The sequence below is a fragment of the Rattus norvegicus genome, chromosome 18 (genome assembly GCF_021556685.1).
Source record: "Rattus norvegicus strain SHRSP/BbbUtx chromosome 18, alternate assembly SHRSP_T2T, whole genome shotgun sequence".
NCBI classification, from domain to species: Eukaryota; Metazoa; Chordata; class Mammalia; order Rodentia; family Muridae; genus Rattus; species Rattus norvegicus.
In genome coordinates, this window is record NC_141551.1 from 63,146,232 (window position 1) to 63,173,255 (window position 27,024).

The 27,024-nt window shown below is 42.5% G+C and overlaps 1 protein-coding gene across 6 annotated transcripts in view; it reads right to left on the reverse strand.

Moving 5' to 3' along the window:
* Spire1 (spire-type actin nucleation factor 1) overlaps positions 1-27,024 on the reverse strand; it is a 129,769-nt gene that overhangs the window by 85,199 nt on the left and 17,546 nt on the right. For all 6 annotated transcript variants that reach the window (NM_001415684.1, NM_001415681.1, NM_001415682.1 and 3 more), the window contains 1 exon segment: positions 21,591-21,625. In NM_001415684.1, the coding sequence (NP_001402613.1) occupies positions 21,591-21,625 (35 nt within the window).

Here is a 27,024-nt window from a genome sequence, read left to right on the forward strand (position 1 = left end):
CAAAGGCATGAAAGAGAGCTGACCCTGCCTCCTGCCAATGGCAGCATTGGGTTGGCCCACCCCTGTTTATCTGAAGTTGCAGGATCTCCATGACACAGGGCAACAAGATAACCTGGAGGAAGCCTGGTGACAATCTAATATTGATGGTGTCACAGAAGCCAGAGATCTTGAACCAGACCAATGACTAACTGCAAAGAACATTTGCGAGTGAAGATGTGTGGACAGAGGGATGCATTATGGGACGCACTGTGACATGCTACAGCTTTCACAATAAGATGCTGCCCATGCTTTTTTGTTTGTTTATTTGTGTTTTTTATTTTGTTGCAAGAGCAAAGAGTGGATATGAAGGGACAGGAGATGAGTGGGATTGGGGTGCATGATATAAAACAAAGAATCCACAAGTTAAAAAGATGTTATAATGCATACTAAACACAACGAGGTAAGTCTGTATAATATGATTAAGAAAGGAAGATTGTGGGGTTGGGGATTTAGCTCAGTGGTAGAGCGCTTGCCTAGGAAGCGCAAGGCCCTGGGTTCGGTCCCCAGCTCCGAAAAAAAGAACAAAAAAAAAAAAAAAGAAAGGAAGATTGTAAGTCAGCCAGCATAAAAAATTCACATAAAAAGAAAGCATATGACAAATATAAAGGCCTATAAGTCATTTAGCATTATCTCAGGAGAAGAGCCTTCCTATGCTGTGTATTGCTGTATTAGTTCCATTAAAGTATATAATTACACTCTGACACTGTGTCACCATAACTCTGTAACATTAAACTCTAAGTAGAGAACTTATTTATCCCTCAAAGAAAGAAATTTTCTTTTTTTTTTCTTTTTTTTTTGGGGGGGGGTTCTTTTTTTCGGAGCTGGGGACCGAACCCAGGGCCTTGCGCTTCCTAGGTAAGCGCTCTACCACTGAGCTAAATCCCCAGCCCCAGAAAGAAGTTTTCTTAAACTATCTCCATACTCCTTCCTTTGCCCAAGAACCACAGTTCTCAAGCCAGGCTGTCAGGTCACCTTAACATTCCTTGGAAGGAATGAATTGTGAGCCCACAAGAGCAAGAATGATGACCTTAGTCACAGAACACCTGAATTAATAAAGACAATTCTTTAAATAAAAAAAAATCTTCTCAGTACAGTATATGCTACAGTCTTAGCAAGAGATGACAAAACAAGTTGAGAAATAATGTCACATTCTATATGCCCAAGACTCTCTCTAGTTTAAAAGCCAGTTTACCATGTGTGCTGAAAGCAGCATAGGGCTCCATCTTCGAGAGGAATTTGGTAAAATTTGGTAATATCTGTTCTTAGTTTTTAGCCTGTGCCTCAGCTAGAAAGTTACATTGCATGAAAGTTGAGAAAAATATCTATTTTAGGGCTGGAGAGATGGCTCAGCAATCAAGAGCTCCGGTTGCTCTTCCAGAGGTCCTGAGTTCAAGTCCCAGCAACCACATGGTGGCTCATAACCATCTGTAATGGGATCTGATGCCCTCTTCTGGTGTGTCTGAAGATAGTGACAGTGTACTCACATACATAAAATAAATCTTACAGGGGTTGGGGATTTAGCTCAGTGGTAGAGTGCTTGCCTAGCAAGTGCAAAGCCCTGGGTTTGGTCCTCAGCTCCAAAATAAATAAATAAATAAATAAATCTTACAAAAATTGATATTTTAAACTTTAATTTAAAGGTATTTAAAGGTGAGAGGCTGTTAAAAGCATCAATATCTGAAAAATCTATTCTTTTTTTTTTTTTTTTTTGAGACAGGGTTTCTCTGTATAGCCTTGGCTATTCTGGAACTCACTCTGTAGACCAGGCTGCCCTTGAACTCACCTCTTCTGCCTGCCTCTGACTAACTAAGTGCTGGGATTAAAGGCCTGCACCACTATTACCTAGTTAATGAAAATGTATTATTAGGAAAAAAAAGTGCAACTTTATCTGCACATATGCCAGCATCTGCATCAATATCAATATAACACTGCAGGTCCTCACTATCCTTCTACCAAGTAGACATGACTGTTACCCTAACTCTTCCTGATTAAGAAACTGAAGCAAAGCTAGGCTTGTGGTACACCCCTTTAATCCCAGGACGACTGGGGAGACAGAAGCAGGTGCATTGCTGAGGTAAGACCAGTCTGGTCAGTCTCAGGACAGCTAGGGCTACATAGAGAAGCCCTGTTGAAGAAAACATCAGAGAAGAGGAGGACTGGGGGAGGAGGAGAAGGAGACGAGTTCAATATCTAATATCTAAGTCCCCTGGGACTGGGTGTGATCTCCAACTCACTCTTCTGCCCTCTGCTCTCACCCCACACAGTGGCTTAACTCACAACACACACACACACACACACACACACACACAGACACACACACAGACATGCACACGCAGACACAGACACACACAGTAACAATAGTTACATATATATATATGTATATATATATATTTTTTAAATTGAAGCAGAGCCCAAGATATGGCTCAGCAGGTGAGACACCTGTAACCAAATCCAACAACCTGAGTTATACGTTACAGTCCCACACAGTGAAAGAACTGACTCAATCCAACAAGTTGTCCTCTGACCTCTACACATGCGTCTATCACGTGTGCTATATACATACACATGTCCACTAAACAAATATCTTATTAAAATCAAAAACCAAAACAAACAAACAAACAAACAAACAGCCAACGAAGAAGAAAGGGAAGGCTGAGGCAGTGGAGCAGAAGCTCTGAAGGAACTCTCCCCACTTCCTGCCGCCTGGAATCCACAGTGCAGACCTGGGGCCTCACAGTGCAGCCAGTGACGCCACATTTGAGAACCACTGCTTTAAGAAAGAGCTGCTGCCCACTTCCTTCAGTATCAGGGAGAATCCAAGTCAGTGTAAGTCTCAGGTTTTACCTTGTATACCTTAGAGGTTAATTTAAGACACAACCAGCATTTATGCACATTAATCACATGCCATGCCAGCACTCACTGTACTTACACAACCACAGGCTAAGACCTTCCACTTGTTCACTGCCCTCCTTTCCCAGAACACTGCGACCTTTAACAGTTAGCTGTTTTCCAATCCCTCATCCCTGTTTCCCACACACAATGACTGGTCTACTTTCTGTCTAGAGATGAACAACTCTGGACATAATACAAATGCAACCATACGACACATGGTAAACAGCCACTCTCACCTAGAACGTTCCACTTACATTATGCTCTATTTGGATTTCACATCTGTTTATCCTCAAATAACATCCCATTGTATGATTATACCTCATTTTAGTCATTATCAGTTGATGGCTATTGTTATTTCTAAAATTGACTTATTTTAATATAAAGCAAAAAACTACATTCCTATTCTTTAAAAATAAATACATGAATGCACTTAATCTGCTCATTATACCAAACCTTTTGTGGTTGTTATTCCGAGACAGGGTTTCTTTGTGTGGCTCAGGCTGTCCTGGAACTCATAGGATTAGGATTCAACTGCTTCTGCCTCCCAAGTGCTGGATTAAAGGCATGAACCACCATGCCAGGCCCTCATATGTTAAATTATATTTATCATAGAAATAAATATGGTGTGTTAGGGGCTGCAGCAATGGCTCAGTGGTTAAGAACACTTCTGCTCTTACAAGGGACTTGGTTTGGTTCCCAGCACCTACATATATACATATAAATACATAAATACATATATATTTACTTATTATATATGGTACACATACATACACATGGGGAAAATCACTCATATAAATAAAAATAAATATGTTAAATGATATACTATTTACAGTTGACAGTAAACTTTTACATGATATTTGGTTATACCAAAACCAAACACGACCCCATACCATGTTAGCGCTGTTGGGGTCTATTCACACTGTTAAGCCAAATTTTGTTTCTGGCAAAAACAGCTATTAATTCTGACTCTGCTGTCAGAAGTTACAGCTTCAAAAGTTATGCTGGAAAATTCCGGACTTCACTTTCCAGTTCACAATTGCTTTCCTTGTTTCACTTTAAAAAAAAAAAAAATCCTCAATGGACTTGCTCCAGTCTGCTTCACAAACCCTGTTTCTTTCTGTCCCTTTCTTCCGTTTCTACTGACCTACTAACTGTCCTTGGAGGACAGTTACACAAGCTCTCTCAGCAAATGTAAGCAACTCTTACTAAAAACTCTGGAAAACTACTCTCTCTCTCTGTTTCTGGAGTTTTTAAAAATTAAACTGTGTATTTAAAACTTTATTCCTGGTTCAACTTAAATGTTCTAGTAACTGTCAGACTTCAGGGCACAAACCTCTTTCCTCTGTGATCAAGGTCAAGTCTGTTTTGATCACCTTGTGTACTCAGCACAGAGCACAGATCTGAGAGTTATTCATATGTGCAGATAAGTTAATATACATAAAAGGAGACTGTGAAAGAAAGAAATACAACTTAAACGAGATTTTCCAATCAACTGACATCTACTGAACTATGCTGTGTAAGGTCTTATGTTAACTATTTTCACTCTTATACTAGCATTTTTAACAGGCATTATGCATATTAACCTACACCCTTCCAATTTTAGAGACTCACAAATTGGGGTTAAGGAACATGAGAGATTTAAGTAAGCAGTGGCGCTAGATCCACTTCCCTCAGAGGCCATAAACTCCAGAGTGCTGAACCACTCTATTCACATACAGTCAAAGTCAGTGAGGGAAAAGAGAACCCTGACCTTGGACCACCCTGCCCAGGGACTGGGAGAGGAGGTGTGCAGCCCTGTTGGGGTGTGAGATCAGGTGTATTCTTACCACAATCTCTCTTCAAACACACACAAGCATTAGCAAGACAGAAAGGGTACAAAACCCAGATACTTAGGTAAAAGTTGCTCTTAGGTAAACCAACCTGTTCTAAGCAGTTTATAGATCATCACTTCTAAAAAAACCTTTTGTGCCAAGTTGAGAAAACAAACAAGGCCCAGCCTGAGGAGAAACAGGACAAGGACAGATGGACACACAGCAGCGGGCTCCTTCTAGTCTAATCCAGTGACAGCAACCACCTCTGCCATCTTATGAAAACAAGGAAGTGGGGACCTAATGCTGTGAAAGACAAAATTACCTTTTGCTACATGGAGGGCAGTTCAATGTAACAATATGTTAACAAAATAAGTATTTTCGGGGTTGGGGATTTAGCTCAGTGGTAGAGCGCTTGCCTAGCAAGCGCAAGGCCCTGGGTTCAGTCCCCAGCTCCGAAAAATAGAAAAAAAAAAATAAGTATTTTCCCACTAGCTGTTCACATACACTGTATCGGCATGAAGGAGACACTGATGAAGAACTGCGAGCTTATACTAGCTGGCAGGTGAGGACATTTTTAACCAGTAGCTGAATAACCAAACATGCCAACTGCTGAATAGAGTAAGCTGGAAAGTTTTCTTCTGATGTGATCTGTAGACTAGGAATTAATGTTCCTCATAAAGATAAAAAGCATTCCAGTGTCAGGACACAGCAGATCATTTAAACTGGAAGGAGCACAAAGCTGGCATGGGCCCCATGTCCACCACACAGCCCTCAAGCCTCCAGGGAAAGGGCAGCATGAGGGGACGAAACACAGAAAGGACATGAGTGTGAGGGTCCCCAGAGGGTCCCTAAGGATGCTACCCTCATGGGGGAAGGGATGTTGCAGAAGTCCCCAGACCAGCATGGCCTAGCAGGACAGCTCTTCCGAGTCAGGGGCGTTCTAAACCTGCTTTTCTGTGAAATGGATTTCTTTATGAGTCTTTACTTCTTCATGAGCTCCCTGGAGTACTTGATGCCTACAAGTACTACAAGCATGTTGCTGTTTTTATACAGATGAGCGAAATCTGTGAGGATGATATTATTAACTCAGTACTGTAGGGCCAGCCAGTGAGTGACACACCAGTGAACCCAAGGAAAAAATCCTGCTCTCTACAATCTGTGTTCTCATAGGGAAAAGACTAGATACCTTGTGAAGAGAACAGCATTTCAAGACAGCATTGGAAAATTTTAAATAGTCAATAGATAGTTCATACCCCACGACTTAACAAGGAGCAAATTAAGCTGGGTAAGGGGTAGTTGGCACTAAACAATCTCAGAACGAATGACGCAGGAGCCAGTACAAAGGCTCAGACAGAAGGTGCCTGGAATGTTTTTATCACATTCAAAGGTAGCCAGTGTGTGCAAAGGAAATGAACAGGAGCTGAGAAGCCTGGTTCTCCATCAGTGGAAGCCTGGTACTCAATCCTGTAAGCACTCTTACAGAAGGAGAATGGGAGCCCCTGAAAAGCCCGCAGAGTGACAGGAAGGAGGCATGGTAACAGCCTGGCTTTGAACTGCAGGGAGGGAATGAGGGGTGAGATGGCAAGTGCCAACTGCAACTCAAGAGTAAATATTTAGAAGAGGGCATTATCCCAGTTTTCATTTGCATATTTCTTCTTTTGATAACAAAACTGATAGTTGAAACACCAAAAATCTTTTTGTATGTTTGAACAACAGAAAAAATATTCAAAGAACATGCCTTTTGTTCACAGAAGGTAAAAAGAGGTTAAATGACTTGCTCAAAATCCACACACATAGCCCAGGGTAAACGACATCATGAGTTTGCAGACTCCAGGCCCAGCCTCCCTTCCACTGTATCTTCTCTGTCAAGAGGTGCTGTCCACCTTATATAGCAGAGGCTCCCAGTCTGCTTCTAACTCATAGAGCTGCCAACACGAAGGATCTCTTTATGGCAATAACTGCAAATCTAACATGGTTCCTCAAGGTGTCTTACAGTTGCACTGCACCTTGTCAGAATCCTTGTCAGAATCGATACCCTTTAGTGACAATGCAACTGCTCCTTAGTTTGTGAGAGTGTGTAGAGGTTTAAATGAAAAACTATTCCCACAGCTCATGCATTTGCATACTTGGCCCCCAGCTGGTAGCAGCATTTAGGGGGGCTGTCCAGCCTTGAGGAGGTGGAGCCTTGCTGAAGGAGTCCGTCACGGAGAACATCGTGCTCCTGCTCCCACACCTTCCCCACCATTATGGACAGCCAGCCCTCTGGAGCCAAAATACATTTTTAAGTTGCTTTTGGTCATGCTATTCTCTCTCTCTCTCTCTCTCTCTCTCTCTCTCTCTCTCTCTCTCTCTCTCTCTCTCACACACACACACACAGAGCATAATTACCACAGCACTGAAGTTTAATAACCTCGTCCTATCCAGCAGCTGGATCGTCCATCTCTACCATCAAAGCAAAGATCAGGAGGTTCTGAGTTAGGTGAAAAATTTGGTTACAAACCAGTATTGTTCATATGCACTATAATTCTTATTATAATCCACAAGAAAAAGCAGGTAAGAAACTATTAAATGCTAAATGTTTAGTTACTACAGAGTGGAAGTGGAGGTGATGGGGTGTTTGGGGCTTATTTTCTAGCCATTCCATTTTTTACTGTAAAACTTATATAAACAAAGCCTGATACACGCCTTTAATCTCAGCACTCAGGAGGCAGAGGCAAGTAGATCTCTTTAAAGTCGAGGCCAGCCTGGTCTACATATCAAGTTCTAGGCCTACCAGGCTTGGATAGTGGGACACTGTCTCAAAAAGAAAAAAAAAAAAGTAAGTAAGCCAAAATAAACTAGAATCCTTTTTATGTGTTAAGTAATATTAAATAAAACTACATATCGCTCACCTGTCCCAGAGCCAGACAGACTAGGGACAGCGAAGCGTGCACAGGTGCTCCTGCTGTAATCCGAGCTCTCTGAAGGTGGAGGCAGGAAGCTCAGGAGTTTACAGCCAGCTCGGGCTGTCTCTGTCTCGGGAAAGGCTAGGCTTCCTGAGAGCTTTTCTCAACCTTCCCTCTTCGCACACAAAGTTGTGCTGTGGTTTTTAAACAACTCTGCAACTACTTTTCAATAAAGGCCTCCTTCACCACACACTGAAGTATGGATATGAAGACCGATGAAGCAGTCCTTGACCTTAAAAAGCTCAGTAAAGTGACAGATACACAGGTAAATACAAAGTGTGACCTGGAGGGCCAGGAAGACAGTTCAGCTAGGAAAGCGCTTGCCACAAAAAGCACAAGGACATGAATTTGATTCCTGGCACACACATTTAAAAAATACAGCATGGTGGTACACACTTGTAATCCCAGCATGGAAGAAGCCAGGAGCCAGATCCTCATTGCTCACGGGCAGGCTTGCAATCACCATCCCTCAGGTCCCAGAGAGAGACTGTCAAAAACAAGGTAGAAAGCTCCTGAGGAAAATACCAACCTCTGGCCTCCACACAGAAATGTACACGTGTGCAACTACACACACACACACACACACACACACACACACACACACACACACACACACACACACACACGGGGGTGAGGGGAGAAGAGAAGAGACTGTCTGGCTTAGAGAGGTAACTGTGGAGTCCTGAGGTCAGAGGCTACTGTCATTGGAGAAGCCTGTCCTTGCTATCTTCCTCAGGTACCTCAGGGAGTCACCTTTATCCCACATCACCTTGACCTATTTGCACCTGAAGAAAGTTAGGGAGAGGGCTGGAAGAGACACTGTACCAATTACATGAACCAGAACTACAATGTAGTATTGATATACGCTCCTGCCTTACAAGGAGCCATTGTTGGGAGGACACAATGGCCAGACCAAGAGTGTCCTTATCTCTCTCAGCTCCCACTCTCGAGTTCTGGGTTGCCAAAACAGGTGTGCACTTGCGTCTGGCTACAAGAGGACAGTTTTCAAGTAAATTCAAAGAGCTCAGAAAAACAAACTGCCTGGGGTGCCCACCCTTAGGAGGGAACTTAATAAAAAAAGAGTGACTTCAAGGAAAGCCAAGGAAGGTAGCTAGCACTTTCTCTGTCCCATGTGTCCAATAAAGCAGGAACCTCCTGTCTCCACTTTACTCTTAGCTCTAACGCCTTTCCAAAAGCACTATGATCTCAGTTTTCATTGGTCTTCTTGTGTCACAGCTGTTTTTCTCTTTTATAATTCTACTTCCAATTCTTTTAAAGATTTATTTATTTGTTGTATTTAAGTACACTGTAGCTGTCTTTAGACACACCAGACGAGGGCATCAGATCCCATTACAGATGGTTGTGACCCACCATGTGGGTGCTGCGAACTGAACTCGAGATCTCTGGAAGAGCAGTTAGTGCTCTTAACCCCTGAGCCATCTCTCTAGCCCCCTATTTCCAATTCTTAAAAATATACAGTAATATATACATAATTGCACACAAAAGTCAAATCACCAAGTATTAAAATTTTACTGTATAGAAATCCAGAAGAAATCCTTCTCTACAAAGTGTGAGGGAGAGTATTTTGAGTAATCAACAGAAACCACTGTGATTTGCTTGTGACAGATATTCATGTAAGATTTCATTAGCGGAAATTTGTAGCTTACATAAAATTGCATATATTCCCAGACAATATGGTTTTGTTCATATTTGAATAACCTTAATATTTAAAATAACAGATAACATACACAGAATTGAGAGACAGAACATTTCTCATTAATTCCCTAACAACAGACTCCATGTTCCTTAAGAAGTCATTGTAAGCTAGGAAACATAGCTCAGTTGGCAGTGTTTTCCCAGTGTGCACCAGGTTCTAGGTGTGACCCAGAGCATAAGCTGAGCAGGATGGTGCACACTTGTAACTCACTGTGATGGTTTGTATGTACTCAGCCCAGGGAGTAGCACAATTAGAGGGTGTGGCCCTGTTGGAGTAGGTGTGTCACTGTGGGTGTGGGCTATAACACTCTCATCCTAGCTGCCTGGAAGCAAGTTTTCTGCTAGCAGCCTTCAGATGAAGATGTGGGACTCTCAACTCCTCCTGCACCATGCCTTCCTGGATGCTGCCATGTTCCCACCTTGATCATAATGGACCGAATCTCTGAACCTGTAAGCCAGCCCCACTTAAATGTTGTCCTTACAAGAGTTGCCTTGGTCATGGTGTCTCTTCACAGCAGTACAATGCTAACTAAGACACCCACCACTTGGGAAGTAGAGACAGAAGGATCAGAATTTCAAGATTATCCCACTGCAAATTAAGAGGCTGGCCTGGGATATACAAGGTCCTGTCTCAAAATACATGCTCACTGCAGATGTGAGCCATTCAGGACGCTACTGACCTCACTGTAAGAATAAGCTAGCCCCGCTCCAATCTCCATAGCCCCGGGGCACTCACAGTTACATCTCCCGACATAGCTATGTATGCAGGGCCTTTTACAGATCCTGAGCACCCCTTACTCAAACTTGGTTATTGCTTCATTTCCCACCAGCCAGTCCTGCCTTCTGGGCTCCAGAGGCAATAACACAGAAGGGAAGGCTGTGCCTGCCGTGAGCAGTGATGGCGCTGCCTTAGCCCACAGACAGACACTGAAGACTCCTGAAGACAGGCAGGAGCTAGAGCAGCTTTCCAACGCTACAATGGTACAACTAAGGCAAGGCCACTTCTGTGTGTCTGTGCCTCTCTGCTCTACATTTGTTAAATGATTGTCTTATCTCAAGTCCCCAAAACAAAACTGACTGCCTCAAAGACATGTTTGGCAGGAGGACAAGAAATGCCCAGTAACAATTTGCTGAGAATGATAAACCAACAGCTTCAACTCTGGTTTCTCTTGTACTCAAGGTGCTCAAAAAGCAAAGTAGGTAAGCTTTCCCACTGCCTTTTCAGAGCCTCTCGGAGACCTGAGACAGCTGAGTTAAGTTTCCTGACAGCACTTTCCAAGAAGTCTGTGATAGCTAACACTGGTTGTCTACTTGACACACCAGGAAGAGGAAAGGCAATTGAGGAACTGCCTGTCAGACTGGCGTGTAGGCATGTCTGTGACCCAGTACACGGTGGGTGGTACCATCCCTACGCAACAGGGTTTGGGCTTTTTAGGAAGCAGAACACAAGCCTGAGAGCAAGCCAGTATGTAAGCCGTCTCCTCCATGGTCTCTGCTTCAGTTCTTGTCTGCATGTTCTTCTTTGAGCTCCTGGCCTGGACTTTACATTATAAGCAAACTAAACCCTTTCCTCCCCAAGTTGCTTTGTGCCAGTGTTATTACAATAGAAAGCAACCTAGGACAGTGTCTAACTAAATATGCAGGGTGAAGGCAGGAAGAAGAATGGAATGCAGTCGCTCTCTTGCCCACACTAGTGCATAGCTGGGTGTGTAGGCCCTGCCCAGTCGCATCTACCAGGGACTCTATGAAGCCGGATGAGGGGTGGGTGCAGAGACAACTGGCCTGTGCTGGTGCCTGCAGGCCGAGGCCAGCCCAGAGTCTGAATACTTTGCATTTTTAAACTAGAGACTAGACTGAGTCAACCCAGGAAAGGGTATTAGATCACAAGCATTTCAAGATTCTGAAACAGTTGTGGAAACTCAGTAATAACCGTGACATTTACTTTCGGGTTTTCTGGTACTTGCCTGGCATGGCTGTGTCGTTCCATGGCTGTGCCACTCTAACTGTATAAAACCCTCTTATTTAACTAGCTTAGCTGCGGGTGGCCACACTGAGCCACCTCATAGGCCTGTGATTATATCTTAAGCTAAACTAGACATATCCATAATATTCATATACAGACATGTGATAAGGTATCTGAAATCTAGAATTGATTTCAAAGTATTTCAAAAGCCAGTCATTTTGTGAATCTTCCCCAAGCTCCAGGCAGTGTTTTACCTCTAAGAACTCCCTCATAGAAGACACAAAGGCCAATGACATTTAACGACCACAGAAAGAAAGGGAAGGGCTGTCCCCTCATCCTGCTCTCAGACTGCATTTGTCTCAGTCTATGTGCATCCTGAAGCACCACTTACAGGTTTTTAGTAACAAACTTTACCAACCAAATTCACCAATAATGCAGGAAAGCTTTCAGTGTTAGCGGTAACACTCATGTTAGTGATTTCAGTGTTCGCAGTAATACTCATGTTAATGATTTCTTTGTACTAGTTTTGAAACTTTTCTGTGAGTCGTGGTTTATATCAAAAGGAAGACTTTCAAACTCTTAAACCAACTCAAATGACTCAAGGAGAAAGGGGGTGGCTCTAAGGATTGCTCGCACGTGGCAGAGGAAGTGCTTTGGGCTTAGAGCTGGGACTAACAGGTCAGCATTGACGGTGCCAGCCCCAAGTGACTCTCTAGACTCCCAACTTCCAGGACAGCTTCCTTGTTCCTCAGGTCAGTCGGGGAAACTTTATTTTAATATTATTTTAAACTTTCAGAAACACCCTAAAAGTAGTCCTTAAGAATTTCTATTTATCTTTTACCAGATTTATCAATAGTTAAGCATCTGCCTCATCTGCGGTGCCATTCTTCCCTCCCTACCTCTCTCAGACCTGAGAGTGAAGCACACTTACTGCCCACCTCAATTCCAAGCGATGTAGAATTCTATTTTCTAAACTAAGGGCATACTGCAGATGACCACTGCACAATTATCTGTATCAGGAAAATTATTGCCTATACGACATAATGCAAAAACATACTAAACTGTCAACTGTCACTCCTCGGTACTGTGTCCCTAACCAGTACCACCAGCTGTAGTTGTCATTAAGTCTCTTTAGCCTCCTTTAACCCAGAACGGTTCCTGAGTTTTGTCTTTGTAGTATGGCAGCTGAGGAGTACAGTCTACACAGAGCTCCTAAGGTATTTGTCTGTATCATGTCGCTGGGTCATGCACATCTGACAAGAGGCAGGGGTATGCTCTTCCAGCAGGGAGAGGCATGCCCCAAGGTCTGTGAATTCCAGCCATATGGACAGACTCTATGGTGACCCTGTGGGCTCCACATCTAACAGTCATGTCCATGAGCCCTGTGATTTGCTTCTAGACAACAGAAGATAGAGCAGATGTGATACTGTGATTCCAATCCATGGCCGTGTTACCCAGTGTTAGAGGAGCTTCTCCATGGCTGGCTCTGAGGAAGAGGGTAGCCACGCTGCAGTCTCACATAAGAACTGCAGACTAAGAACTGAGGTAACCTTCCAGTCAACTGCCAGTAAACGCACCAGCTCTTCACTGGGCTGGGGTCACAGACAGGCACCTCATGCCTGAGTTTTCCACAGGTGCTGGGGGTATGAACTCAGGCCCCCAGGCCTGTGTACCAAGCACTTTACCAGCTGAGCCATTTTTCCAACCTGCTAATATTTTTTTTTATTAAAAACACCATATTCTTTCAGATTAGATCGTTTCATTTCTGAAATTAACCAACACTTATCCAATGTCAACTTAAAACCCAGCATGCACCCAACTGTCACATAACCATTCATGAGCCAGAGGGGAGGTTAAAATGGAAGGGGCAGATTTAGCTAAAGACCAAATACACACTTTCCAACATTATACTCTATATTAAAGCAATGTACCCCATGTATTACTTGTAGTGATTTACTTTAGGCTATTAGGAAATGAATTTTTTTAATATTTTTTAAGATTTATTTATTAGGTATGAATACACTGTAGCTGTCTTCAGACATACCGAAAGAGGGCATCAGATCTCATTACAGATGGCTGTGAGCTACCATGTGGTTGCTGGGATTTGAACTCAGGACCTCTGGAAGAGCAGTTGGTGCTCTTAACCACTGAGCTCCATCCCAGGAAATGAAATTTTTTGTCTACTGTAATATGGGCCTAAAACTAACTATATCCACAAGAGAGTAAGTCCAAGAAACTAGCATCAATGTATTTTTTTGGTTCGTTCCCAAGACATTTAAGTTTTTCCAAGGAAGACCTAGAATTATAGGTCCAATTTCCCTGAGAATTTCAGTATACAGGACAATTGCTAAATCATTCTGAGTAATTTAGAACTGGCCTATCTCACAAGCTTCTACAGAAAAAAGAACTACATCTAATAACCCAGGAGGGCTGAGCCCTGGGCAGTAAGTGAAGCTGTGGCTGCTTAGAGGCATTTGCAGACTAGGAAGTCACCTACTCAGCTCGCTGCTCAAAAGGGGCATCATGGCCTGCAGCACCGTGTGGCTGCATTACTCTGAAGCTGGATGAAGGCAACGCGGGGAGCAGGTGAGGAAAACTCCAGCTGCCAACCGTGCAAGCCGGGGAGGAAGTGTGTCAGCTACTGCTGCGGTAACGAGGTGCCAGACAGAGCCGGGGAGCGGGCTCCTTCCTGGCTCACAGTTGAAAGGTGCAGTCCATCCTGGTGGACAGGCAGGGCAGCAAGAGCATGAGGTGGCAGGGCACACTGTTCACAGAAAGCAGGACGAGATGACGCTGGTGCTCAGCCTGCTTTCTCCTTTTTCTCTTTCTATAGAGCCATGGACCCTTGCCCCAGGGACAATGCTGCCCACAGTTCGGATGACTCTTCCCTCTTCAGTCAAACCTCTCTAGAAACCCCTCACAAGCATATCCACCAGTATGTCTCCCAAGTGACTGTACATTTAACAGGAAAGATTAATATCATAAATTACTGTGCTTTTTATTCTTTAGTTCTTATCCATCAAATGTCAACAATTATAGATCAACTTTGTAAATTTGTTATTAATGTCTTTATCAATATCCACCACAGTAGGCCCTCAAGTAGTTTTTTAAGGATGTATCAGGAGTGAAGATAATATAAGTATTACAAATGGTACTTATGGATATAAGATCTAAGCACGAGAGGCTGGAGAGTAGACTGGGCGGATAAGAGCACACACTACTCTTAAGAGGGCCTGAGTTCAGGGTGGCTCTCCACAGCCATAACAACTCCGGCTCTGGCCTTCACAGGCACTGCGTTCAAACACATACCCACACATATGCATACTTAAAATAAAGTAAGCCTTTTAAAAAATAACCATGAATGTTTTTAACAGTTTCCTTCAGTTTTCTTCTGCTGCACAGATTCTGATAAGTTCTATCCGTGAGTGCCCAGTTAAATCAAGTCTATCAAGATTGAGTAATGACAAACTAATGTTATATAACGCATTAACCTAGTCCACTTAAAATGAGCCAATCCGGCCCAAGAACAGCAGCCTGCTCTAGTTATTCATTTAGCCACCTTCCTCTCAGAGGGAAAAGGCTCTAGTGCTATGTAACTGGCAGCAGTTAATACAAGACAGAATGGAACAGGCTGAAACTAGAAATTACAAATTAAGTTACAATCTAGAAAATTCAGCAATTTCATCAAGGATTACAATCCATTCATACTATTTACACAACAGCAGTAAAAACAACCCTGTAAAATGGCAGTGCCAGCAGCTATCCCTAACCCTGAACCAGAGCTGCCTTCTGGACAGGCAAGCGCAAGCACAGGCCAGTCGTCCACTCGCAAGTTTATAAGTCAGCAGCCGGGCTGTGAGCCACTTCTAGGAAGAGAGAGTCAGGTCTCCTTAAAGCATTAAAAAGAGCACCAGAGACCGGTGGCTGCTGGGAAGAGAAATGGGGTGAGAGTTTCAAAGATGACAGAATTTGGTTATAAGGACGGCTAACAGAGGAATGCACCCATAAAACACTGGAAAAACAACGTATAAGGGCGAGCTTCACTGTACGCAAATTATATGTTCAAAAACCAAGTCATTTGTGGTCTAAAGTCATATACATACAAACAACATAAAACAGGCTCAGGGTGTATTCATATAGTGTTTATATATACAATAATAAAAGAAAGAGACCATAAATTCAAGAGTCAGTAGGGATGTGTGGGAAAGGTTGGAGGGAGAGAACATGAGGGTTTGGGGAGGGTAAAAAAAGAGGTGTAATTATATTTTAATTAAAATTAAAAAGTTAAGAACTGAAAAAGTAGGGGAAATTTAACTATTTAAAACTTTTAGGGTTGGGGATTTAGCTCAGTGGTAGAGTGCTTGCCTAGCAAACGCAAGGCCCTGGGTTCGGTCCTCAGCTCCAAAAAAAAAAAAAAAAAACCTTTTAAATGTTCATGTTGACGCCTGGTATGATGGCACATACCTGAACTCCAGCACTCAGGAGGTAGCTTCAGGAGAGCGAGTTATAGGCCAGCATGTGCTACACAGTGAAAGCCAGGCCTTTGTTTAAATCATATGAAAGACTTCCCTTCCCTAGAAAGCTAGCCTGGCACAGTGGTACGTCCCAGTTGCCCTGACCTACAGAAGCACAGCTGCATGGGTAAGGCCATCTTGAGCTACACATGAGTTTGAGGCCAGCCTAGGCTGTACAGCAAGACCCCCATCTCAAAGTCCTAAAGAGTCAGGACACGACAAGACAAGGGGTGTTTCCTTCACAAACTCCAATGCTGAGAACGCTAGCATCAAGTATGTGAAAACATTTCCCAGGTGGCTGCGGTATAGCTTTGAAGAACAGCACTGGTTTAGCATGTGCCAGGGCCTGAGGTAAATACCCAGCACTGAAAATAACAAAAGCTTCCCAAAGGGAGAGATGTGGTAAAAACAATTGATTTAAAGATATACAAGATTGCCTTAAGGAAGAAGGCCTGACTGAATATCTATACATACTCTCCTGGCTTTCTTTATACTCAATTTCAGTTTGGTTTCTATGAATTAGGAAAAGTATTAAAAAGAAAATTACAGGGGCCACGAGATGGCTCCATGATTAAAGGTACATGCCACTAGGCCTGACTACCTGAGTTTGAGCCTCCAGAAGCCACACAGCAAGAGAAATGACTCTCAAAAACTGTTCTCTGATCTCTATAAACATGTGTGACACACTAAATAAGTAAATGTAAAACATCCACAAATAAAATAAATTTAAAAGAAGGAATTATAGAAAAAATAAGACCAGTGAGGGCAAAGGAGAGGGCAGAAAAGAGACAATAATAGGATGTCTGAAGAATACAAAAGGAAACCTATTTAATAAGCTTCCTACACACACACACACACACACACACACACACACACACACACACACACACGCACAGGCCAGGGTAGGAGGGAGTAAATGAGAATTACACTACACCAGAGCTTAGGAGGCCCCCAGCAGCCACAGTCCAGTGCAGCATGTTGGGAGCGGGTGTCTTAGCTAAGTCTCTGTTGCTGGGATAAAACACCATGTCCAAAAGCGACTTCAGGGAGAGAGGGTTTACTGTTGCTTACGGGTTATAGTCCATCAGGAAGGGAGAACGGAGGGATGCAAGCAGAGGCCATGGGGGATGCTGTTTCCTGGCTGCTTCCCAGGTTCACCATCGGCTACGTTCCTTATGCTTCCCAGAACCATATGCCGAGGAATAGCACTGCCCACACCAATCATTAATAAGAAAATACCCCAGATGTGCCAAAGGCAATCTGATGGACACATTTTAATTTAGATTCCCTCTTCCCAGATCCTAGCTTGTATCAAGTTAACAAAACCTAGCCAGCTGGGCATGGCGGCACACTCCTTTATCTCCACACTTGGGAGACAAATGCAGACGGATCTCTGTGACTTTAAGGCCAGCCTGGTCTACCTAGTGAGTTACAGGACAGCCATGGTTACATAAAGAGACCCTCTCTCAAAATAATAACAACAAAACAAAACAACCTAATGGGGGTGGGGTACTGTGTGTGTGTGTGTGAGTGTGTGTGTGTCCATCTGTCCTCAAAGACAAAACCTCAAACAATACCAGATACTGCCTTGCCCCTCCTTGTCTTCCCAAACCTCATGGTAGGTAAGATCCTACTGCTGAAGACAGCATCACACTGATCACAGGACATGGAGAGACCAAGCTGGTACTGATTTTGAAGCTTCCTCCCTAATGGCTGGCTCTAATGGTACCAGAAAGTGATCTGTAAGCTGCAGCAGGGATGACATCAACACGTTTACCCAGCTGTGACCGCTGTGGGCTACAAATAATGACCAGCATATGGCAAGATTGATATCCTCCCGGGTGCAATAGTTAGCGGGAACGTTAGAGTAGCCAGCACTTCCTGCTACATTTAAGGCCTTTCCACAGGAGGAAAGCCGGCACCCTGGTACAGTAATCTGACCATAAACTCATGGCTAGTAAGCTCACAAGCACTAGGAGAGAACTTACTAATATTTCATCAGACAGACACAGTGCTAAAATTGCCCTTTAAATAATATCCACAGATATAAATAATATACCACAGATCAGTGCTTTCAGTCCTCATCTGAGAAGCTTCCTTGTACCGTTTACTGTGGTCAAAGCACAGGAACACATGTCTGTGGTGTGCTCAGCCATAAATGAGATATCTGTATCATACACTCTTGCCACCAGGTTCAGTGAGCGCCACAGGAAAGGTGAGAGCTGGAGGTCCTTGAGAAACAAGGTGTCTTCTGGACATGACAGGACAGCTGCACTCATGAACTCACAGCAGTTGTGGCTGCCTGCACAGGACCTGCACAAGATTAAGCCAATTGACATTTCAGCATGGGCTGAGAGGAGGGGCTCATAAGCTTCTGCCTTGGGCTGAAGATTTACTGACAGCTGATGGCTGCTAGGGAAATATTCTATTTTGCTTTCTATTGTGATAAACTTAACTAAAAGCAAGGGAGGAGACACTTTATTTCATCTTATCACACTTCACCATGAAGGGAAATCAGGGCAGGAGCTCAACCAGGAACCTGGAGCAGGAACTAAAGCAGAGACCCCAGAGGAACACTGCTCACTGGCTTGCCCCTCACGGCTTGCTCGGCCTGTTTATACAACTGAGGACCAGGGATGTCACTGCCCACGGTGACACTCCCACACCACTCATTAATCAAGAGAAGCTGATGGAAGCATGTTTCAGTTTAGATTCCCTCTTCCCAGATGAAACTAGCTTGCATCAAAATGACAAACCAAACCAACCAACCAGTCAACCAACCAACCAACCAACAACGAAAACCAAAACCTAACCAGCACAGGGAAAGCCTGATGATGTTCCAGTGGATGGCCTCTCATCCATGCACATGGGGCAGCACAAACTGTCTCAGTAGTTTTTTTTTTATCTTTTTTTAAAAGGGCCTTGGGGATGGGGGAGGAAGAGGATCCAAGAGGAGTTAGAGAGTGAAAATAAGAGTGGCTTTGATAAAATACATTGTATATACTTATGAACTCTCGAAGAATGAACTAAAAATCATATTTAAAAACTAAAAGATAATTCATAACATGGTTTTTACGTGCTATAAAAACTCTTTGTGGACTACATTGTTTTGATCAGGCTCCTTCAGTCTCAGAAAAGGTAATTTTATTTCCCTCCGTTAGCCTATGAACCCTGCTTAGGAATCAGGTCCTTCCTGATCCCCCAAGGAAGAATAACAACATTCTATGCCAAGGCTTGCTTCATTCTTCCAGCCTCCTTCACAGCCATCCACTGTGGCTGAGGACTCTGGAAAGACAGGAGGGCTCGGACGAACCCTTCCACCCCTCCACCACCCTCCACCCACTCGTTAGCTCAGATTTGAAGTCTGAGGCAGCTAGCTCCATACATTCTCAGTCTGACTTTCCACCAGCGAGAGCACGAAAGGCTTCCGCATCACACTAGGATATGGGAGTCTCCTTCCTTGAGAGAAAGTCAATTCAGAACTAAGACAGCTCTCAAAGAATCCTTCTATGGGCTGGAGAGATGGCTCAGCGGTTAGAGCACTGACTGCTCTTCCAGAGGTCCTGAGTTCAAATCCCAGCAACCACATGGTGGCCCACAACCATCTGTAATGAGATCTGATGCCCTCTTCTGGTGTGTCTGAAGTGTACTCATATATATAAAATAAATAAATCTTTAAAAAAAAAAAAAAAAAGAATCCTTCTAGCCCAGTGCAACCTAGCTTTTATATGGCCCACCCACCCCCATAGTGACTGCACATGCTGCCTCAGCCCTCTAGCTTCCTCTCTTCCCCCAACTCCACCTCCTCAAGACCAAGTCGCACTTGCAGGTGCTCTTCAGCCCCACAGTGCCCGGGTTTCCAACCTCGACACTCTTTAGATAATAATGGCTGCTAAAGAGAATCATTGATGCAGCCTGTGAACAACTAATGTTCACGGTGCTGGAAATCAAAACGAAGACTGAAGATACTAAGTTAACCTCTTTAACCTGCAACACATTAATATAAACAACACTTTTAAAGGAAAGAAAACTATTGTTTAACAAAAAATATTAAAAAACTTTTTTTTTAAACAACATTCTAAATCTCTAACGGCCTTAGGAGTAGACAGCCAGATCTCACACTTCTGCAAGTAGCTGACAGTCATCCTCCAGGTGGGAACAGTGTCAAAGTCACTCTGACCTTATGGCAATGCACCACTGGATGGACCAAGCCTCACATCAGGACCACAGACAGATGCAGACGGATCTAGACTGACAGTATACTCTTAATTTACAACAGTGCCTTGGAGCTAATGACGTATTCCACATATACTCTCTCTTTACAGCTCCACAGCCCTGTGAGTTTAACAGAAATTATTCTATTTTATAGGCAAGGGTCTGGGATGAAAAAAATGCACCACTCAAAATTTCACAGATCCTGAAACTACGACAAAACTATCTTCTGACTCAGATTGAACCTACTCCTTAACTTGTGTGGGAAATACATCAAAAATAGTAATTATACGTTAATCCATTTAAAAAACTAATTTAAAAATGTATCTGTACCTTCAAAGTTGAGTAGAAAATATAAAAATAAATTGAATATAAAAAGAATGTATTTTTTTGGTTTTTGTTTATGAAATAACATTTTAAGGAATTGTGCATTTCACATAAAACTAAAATTTACTGAAATATCCAGATGCATTATAAAAGTAGATGCACAATTTCTTTTTTTAAAGATATATTTATTTACACTGTCGCTGTCTTCAGACACACCAGAAGAGGGTATCAGAACCCGTTACAGATGGTTGTGAGCCACCATATGGTTGCTGGGATTTGAACTAGGATCTCTGGATGAGCAGTCAGTACTTTTAACCACTGAGAAATCTCCAGCCCGATACAATTTCTTAATTATGTAGGCGTTAACAAGGCTGATACTACGCTAGTCTAAGGATGGTGGTCTGCTACAGATGGCCTGGTACCTAATGTTATCCTTGACACCTTGCAAGAGCACAAACAATCACATGAAATTTCTCATAAAAATCTGGAATAAAATTAAAATCATGAAACTTCTTTTAGAAATAACCAAGCAAACTGGACAGTGGTGGTGTGCATCTTTAATCCCAGAACTTGGGAGACAGAGGCAGGCAGATCTCTTTAAGATCAAGGCCAGCCTGGTCTACAAAGCAAGTTCCAGGATAGCCAGGGCTACACAGAGAAACCCTGTCTTGAAAAATCAAAACGGGGATGGGGGGGTGGGGGGGAGAGGGGGAGAGAGAGAGAGAGAGAGAGAGAGAGAGAGAGAGAGAGAGAGAGAGCGCGAGCGACCAAGCGCGCAGTTCTTCCCATTACTCTTCTCACTGGGGCAATGCCCATGTCCTAATTTTGTTCTACTAAAGAAGCACTATGGAGGTTCTCATCCTCAGCACGTTATTATTATGACATACCAGACTGTATTATGAGAAAACAGACCACTCCTAAAACACTCTCATTCAGGGCTCTGGGTGTTAAGTAATTTTACAAATACAGGAAATCAGCTGTTTCTTCTAATGCTATAGACGAGTGGACAAGTACCTGATTCTTTTCGCACCTGTTCTTCCTGAACGGAGACGATATGTGTCTGTTCTCCATATAACTATCTGAAGACTGGGAGCCACGGCAAGAGTTCACCACTCAAGTCATACCAAAAAGTATAAGCTTTTTTACAGAAATATTTGTATATTTCTCTTACCTCTGTTTCTGTACAATGTGAATATCCCAATTTACCTGTAATAAAAATGCAAAAAGTTACTTTCAAATGATTGTGGGTTTTTAAATCATGGATAACATACTCAAACAACTTTTGCCTAGGCTTGATTAAACATAAAAATAGCTAAGAAAATACTAAATACTAAATAATACTAAAATTTTTTTGTTAGTTTTGCATATACAGAGTTACTGGTTTATTCAGTCACCAAGCTGGCTGCATAATCAGAATCCCAGAACTCAAGAGGGTGGAGAAGGAAGATTACTGTAAGTTCTGGGCCAGCCTGATCTATATAGCAAGGCCCAGGGCAACCAGGACTAATGAGACTGTCTCACTACCCCACTCCAAAAAAAAAAAGATTTTAAAAACAAAACTGCATATCCAAACATGGTAGTGTAGGCCTTTAATTCCAGCACTCTCGAGGCAGAGACAGGCGGAGCTCTATGAGTGTGAGTTTGGAGCCAGCCTGGTCTACGAAATGAGCAAGTTCCAGGACAGCCAGAGCTACTACAGAGAAACCCTGTATAAACAACAACAACAACAACAACAACAACAACAACCGCCACCACCTGCATTCATGAGCTAAAGAACTTAAAAAAAAAAAAAAAAAAAAAAAAAAAAAAAAAAAAGCTAGGCATGGCGGTATACACCATAGTCCCAGAGGCAGGCGGGCAGATCTCTGGGTTCAAGGCCAGGCTGCTCTACATGGTGAGTTCCAGGACAGCCAGAGCTACACTGTGAGACAGTGTCTCAAAAATAATGACAACACAGAGAAAGAGACACACACTGACTCACTGACTCGGGCTGAGGCAGGAGTGTCTAGAGCTTCTGGCCAGCATGAACTAGAGTGAGGCCTTGTGTCAAAACAACCACTCAAAGGAAGAAAGAAACCTCTCAAATTGAACAGCAACTGGCTGTTCGATACAATAGTAACTGTTCTCATCGATAAAACATAATATCCAAGACTTGTACAACCATATATTTTGTCAATTTGGGACAAAATCATACTTAGAAAATAAAAGCAGCTATTTCAGAAGACAGTCATTTATTATACAAAAGAACCAACAATAACTGTACTGGGCTAGCAGAAACTTTAATTTTCCCCATCTCTGTCTTTTCACATCTATCTACTTGTGTATATGTACATGCAGACAGCTGCCACAGCACATGTGTGGGGGGACCTTTTACTCTGTAGGTCCTGAGGACTGAACTCAGATCATCAGACTCTGGATTACTCACTAAGGCCATCTCATGGGTCCCATCTGCTCTTAAGTGTCACTGTCTAAGGGTCATGCACACAGGTCTGCACAGCCTTCCCTCCAGTAACACTCTATTAACTCCTCCTTCTCCCAGCTTGCTCCACAGTAGTGGCTCTAACATGCTTGAAACCTCAATGTTTAAATACTATTTACCCATCTTACTGTTCATGGTGACATCAAAGAAAATATAATCAGGCTGGAGAGATGGCTCAGTGGTTAAGAGCACTGACTGCTCTTCCAGAGGTCCTGAGTTCAAATCCCAGCAACCACATGGTGGCTCACAACCATCTGTAATGGGATCCAATGCCCTCTTCTGGTGTGTCTGAAGATAGCTACAGTGTACTCACATACATGAAATAAATAAATCTTTTTTAAAAAAAAGAAAGAAAAGAAAATATAATCATACCCAATACTTTTTTTACTTATTTATTTGTTAATTTTTACTTTGCCTACATGTATGTCTGTGCACCACATGGATGCAGTGCCCAAGGAGGTCAGAAAATTACACCAAATCCCTGGAACTGGAGTTGTGAGCCATAATGTGGGTATTGGGAATTAAATTTTGGTCCTCTGGCAGAACACTCAGTAGTCTTGACACTAAGCCATCTCTCCAGCTCCGCCACCCAATTCTTAAAATAAAAAATAAAGTTGAAACCCTTCCTTAACACTCATAATATTAATATAATCTTAAATATTATAAAACAGTAGCTGAAATTAAGACTAGAAGAAAATGGGAACCTTAGGTATTGTAAAACATAAATTATATATAAGCAACAAAAACACATGTATAAAATTACCTTAATTTATTATAAGGCTTTTATATAGAAAGTGGGACTTGCTAAATATATGGCATAAGTTTGTTGCTAACATGAAATTGTATTTATATGTGGTGATATATATACATATTTATATAATTATAAGACTGTTCAGATCACAATACTTTGGTACATTACTTATAGGAGTTAGGACTCCTGAAATCAGTAATTAATTTACTCAAAAGCATACTGCAAGAAACAGCTCAAAGCAGAGCATAGATGTCTGTGAGGAAACATTTACTGAATGCTTTACAGGAGAGGACAGGACACCAAACTGTGGCACAAATAAAAACAACATCTTTAAGAGTACATGGATCATCAGGAGCTGGAGAGGAGAGATGGCTCGGCGGCTAAGAGCACTGACTGCTCTTCTGGAGATCCTGAGTTCAATTCCCAGCAACTACTTAGTGACTCACAACCATCTGTAATGGGGTCTGATGCCCTCTTCTGGTGTGTCTAAAGACAGCTACAGTGTACACATATATAAAATAAATAATAAATAAACCTTAAAAAAATCTGTGCTTTGGGTTCCATATTTTAAAAAAAGAGTACATGAATCACATCATCAATAAGAAATGTTCTTAAAGAAGAAAGAATCACAGAAATTCTGGAATGTAGTTTGGTTGGTAGAGTGCTTGCACAAAGTACTGGGTTCAATTCCCAGCTCTGTGTAAACCAGGTATGGTGGTTCATGCCTGTGATTCCGGCACTTGGGAGATGAGGGTCAGCGAATCACAAGGTCAAGATCATCCTTGGTAATGTAGTGAGTTTGAGACCAGCCTGAGTTATAACATCTTGCTCTCACTCTTCCCACCAAAAGGCAAACAAACACACAAACAACAAACAATATTAGAAACCTATACTAACTTGGACTTTCTTGCTTGATTTTTGAGACAAGGTCTGGCTATGCGGCCCTGAGTGGCTATTGGTTGTCATGGCTTGTGCTATGTGACAACATACAAACCTAACCTATGGGAAGGAGAGGAAGCTCTAGGTGCTGATCTGGGAGTAGAGGTATTACCCAACTTGAAAAACTAACTCTGCCCACCAAAAATGGGAGAACTCCACTTTGCAAAGGCACACCTGAGCCTATCCAGCCTGATTCAGCAGATTCAGAAACCCTCAGGAGACTGGCAACTCTGGCTAGGACAGCTATAAGAATCTGTGAGCAAGTCTTTGCACCAGAAAATAATGTGTTTAAGGAACTGTTGAATGGTGTTAAAAAGCATCACTACTGAAATTAGATTCCTTCTAATCACCTCTGATGCAAAACTAAAGATACGAAGATCCCTCATAGGGATAACCTCCTGCGCTCTGCGGGGAAGCATCGCCTGGAAGCTGGCCTATTAGCAAGTGTGTGCGCACGCGTGTGGGCAGGCATAGAGTAGTTTAAAAGCTAGTCAGGGAGCAAGCCAAAGCTTATGGACTAGGCATAGTCATAAATAACTAAGCTCCGAGTCCTTGTTCGGGAACTGGCCCATGGGTGGAAAAGTCCTCAGGTACAACTTTTCTCTAAGAAAACCAAAAACTTTGTGTGTAGCTGTGCGACTACACTTGGTTGTCCCACACAAACTGCTGAGCACCTCAAGAAAACATGCAGGTTGAGAGCACAACATTCCCAACCACCTACAAAACTCTGTCATCCAATTCCACACCCAGGTACTGACCTAGGAATCGGAAATCCCAACCACCTGTCATCAGAGCTGAGAGGGCCTTGGACATTCCATTCACTCAGCAGGTGACAACGGGAAGTCAGCGTGACGTCTCTTCATCTGACTACTGATTGACACACACTCTCATGTCAACACAGCAGGCTGGAGGGCTACAGAGATACTCTAGGGCTCCCCTAGCTTCGTCAAAGGTGCTGACATGGTTTTGTTACATTGTTTATTGCTATGGCGGCTGGGATTGCAGGCATGCTGTCCTAGCACATTAACTGCTTTCTTCCAACACCTTCTGCTGCGGCCTGCCAGTACAACGTAAGGCATTTCTGTTTCATCAACGTTGAGTCCTTTTTCAAGGGCTGGCTACCTCTGCTTCAGAGAAACCACACTCAAGGAATCCCTCTCACCTCTGAAAAACCATGGTTTCACTTTCTACATTTTCAATAATCTAAACTATGGTAGGCCTTAACAAGTCTTCAGATTGTAATCATAGCAAATTAGCTTTCAATCATGTTATAATTTCATTGGGTACATTTAGAACAGATATTAATAAAATCTGAAATGGTTGTAATCATTAAGTTTTCAAGTATCTCAAAATTCTCACAAAAATAGGAGGACTGATTTGCTCAGAAAGTTAAAAGCTTAGCTCTGTATTTAGGGCTATAAGGACCATGACTATGCTTCAGATCTGTATTTTTAACTCAATGTATAAGATCTGCTCTGAAGATGAGACCCCCCTCAAGGCCTAGCAATTAGAAAATCCTTATAAAGTGATACAAATGGGTTTAAGTAACAAAGTAACCTGGTAGACAATGCCTGTTACTATCCTGTTACTAAAAACAACAAACACACAAGCAAAATCCCACTTACTTTATGAGACATTTACAAATTTTACATTTGTATTCATTTATTTGTGTGTGCACACTACCATCAGCCACGTGTGAAGGTCAGAGAACCGCTCCCTACTCACAACAGTTGCTTCTCTCCTTCTATCACGTGACTCTCGGCTAGCACTCACGTTATTAGTTTGTTACCAGTTTATACCAGCTGAGCCATCTCACCAGCCCTTTTAGACATTTTAAACCTTAAATGTTAATAATCAGAAAAACTCCAGTTAACCAATATGCTCCAAAAGTCCCAGGAAGAACATTTCTGGGAATGCCCCTAAATGGCCCCCTTAATCTTGGCTGCTCAGGATTGGATATTACACACTTCTCACACACGTCGACACAGCTATAATGTTAATGAACCACACAGCCTGTAGATAGACCTTAAGGTAGGTTCAGGAAAAAAATCAGATTTTCATGTAGATCAATATTATTAAATAATTAATATTAACAATGTTAATATTAATGTTAAATAAATGTGGACAGCTTTCTCTGGAGTAACAAACCTCACAGACTTCTTGAATTGTCAGTCACATATTATCAATGGGAGGCAAATTAGCTGACTAAAAAGAAGCAAGGAATACCCACCAAAATGAGTTTCCAAAATTTTAGACTAAATGGTTCAGAACTACTAATTTTGTCCTATGTGATTCAAATCAATCTGACCCACCTGACCATGTGCAAATATGTCCTGTTTCATGCTAAAACTGAAAGCCTTCAACAGATGCACCCCTCTGTTTCACAAATCCTTGGACTCCTACAAAGCACCATGGATAAACACCAATACACATAGA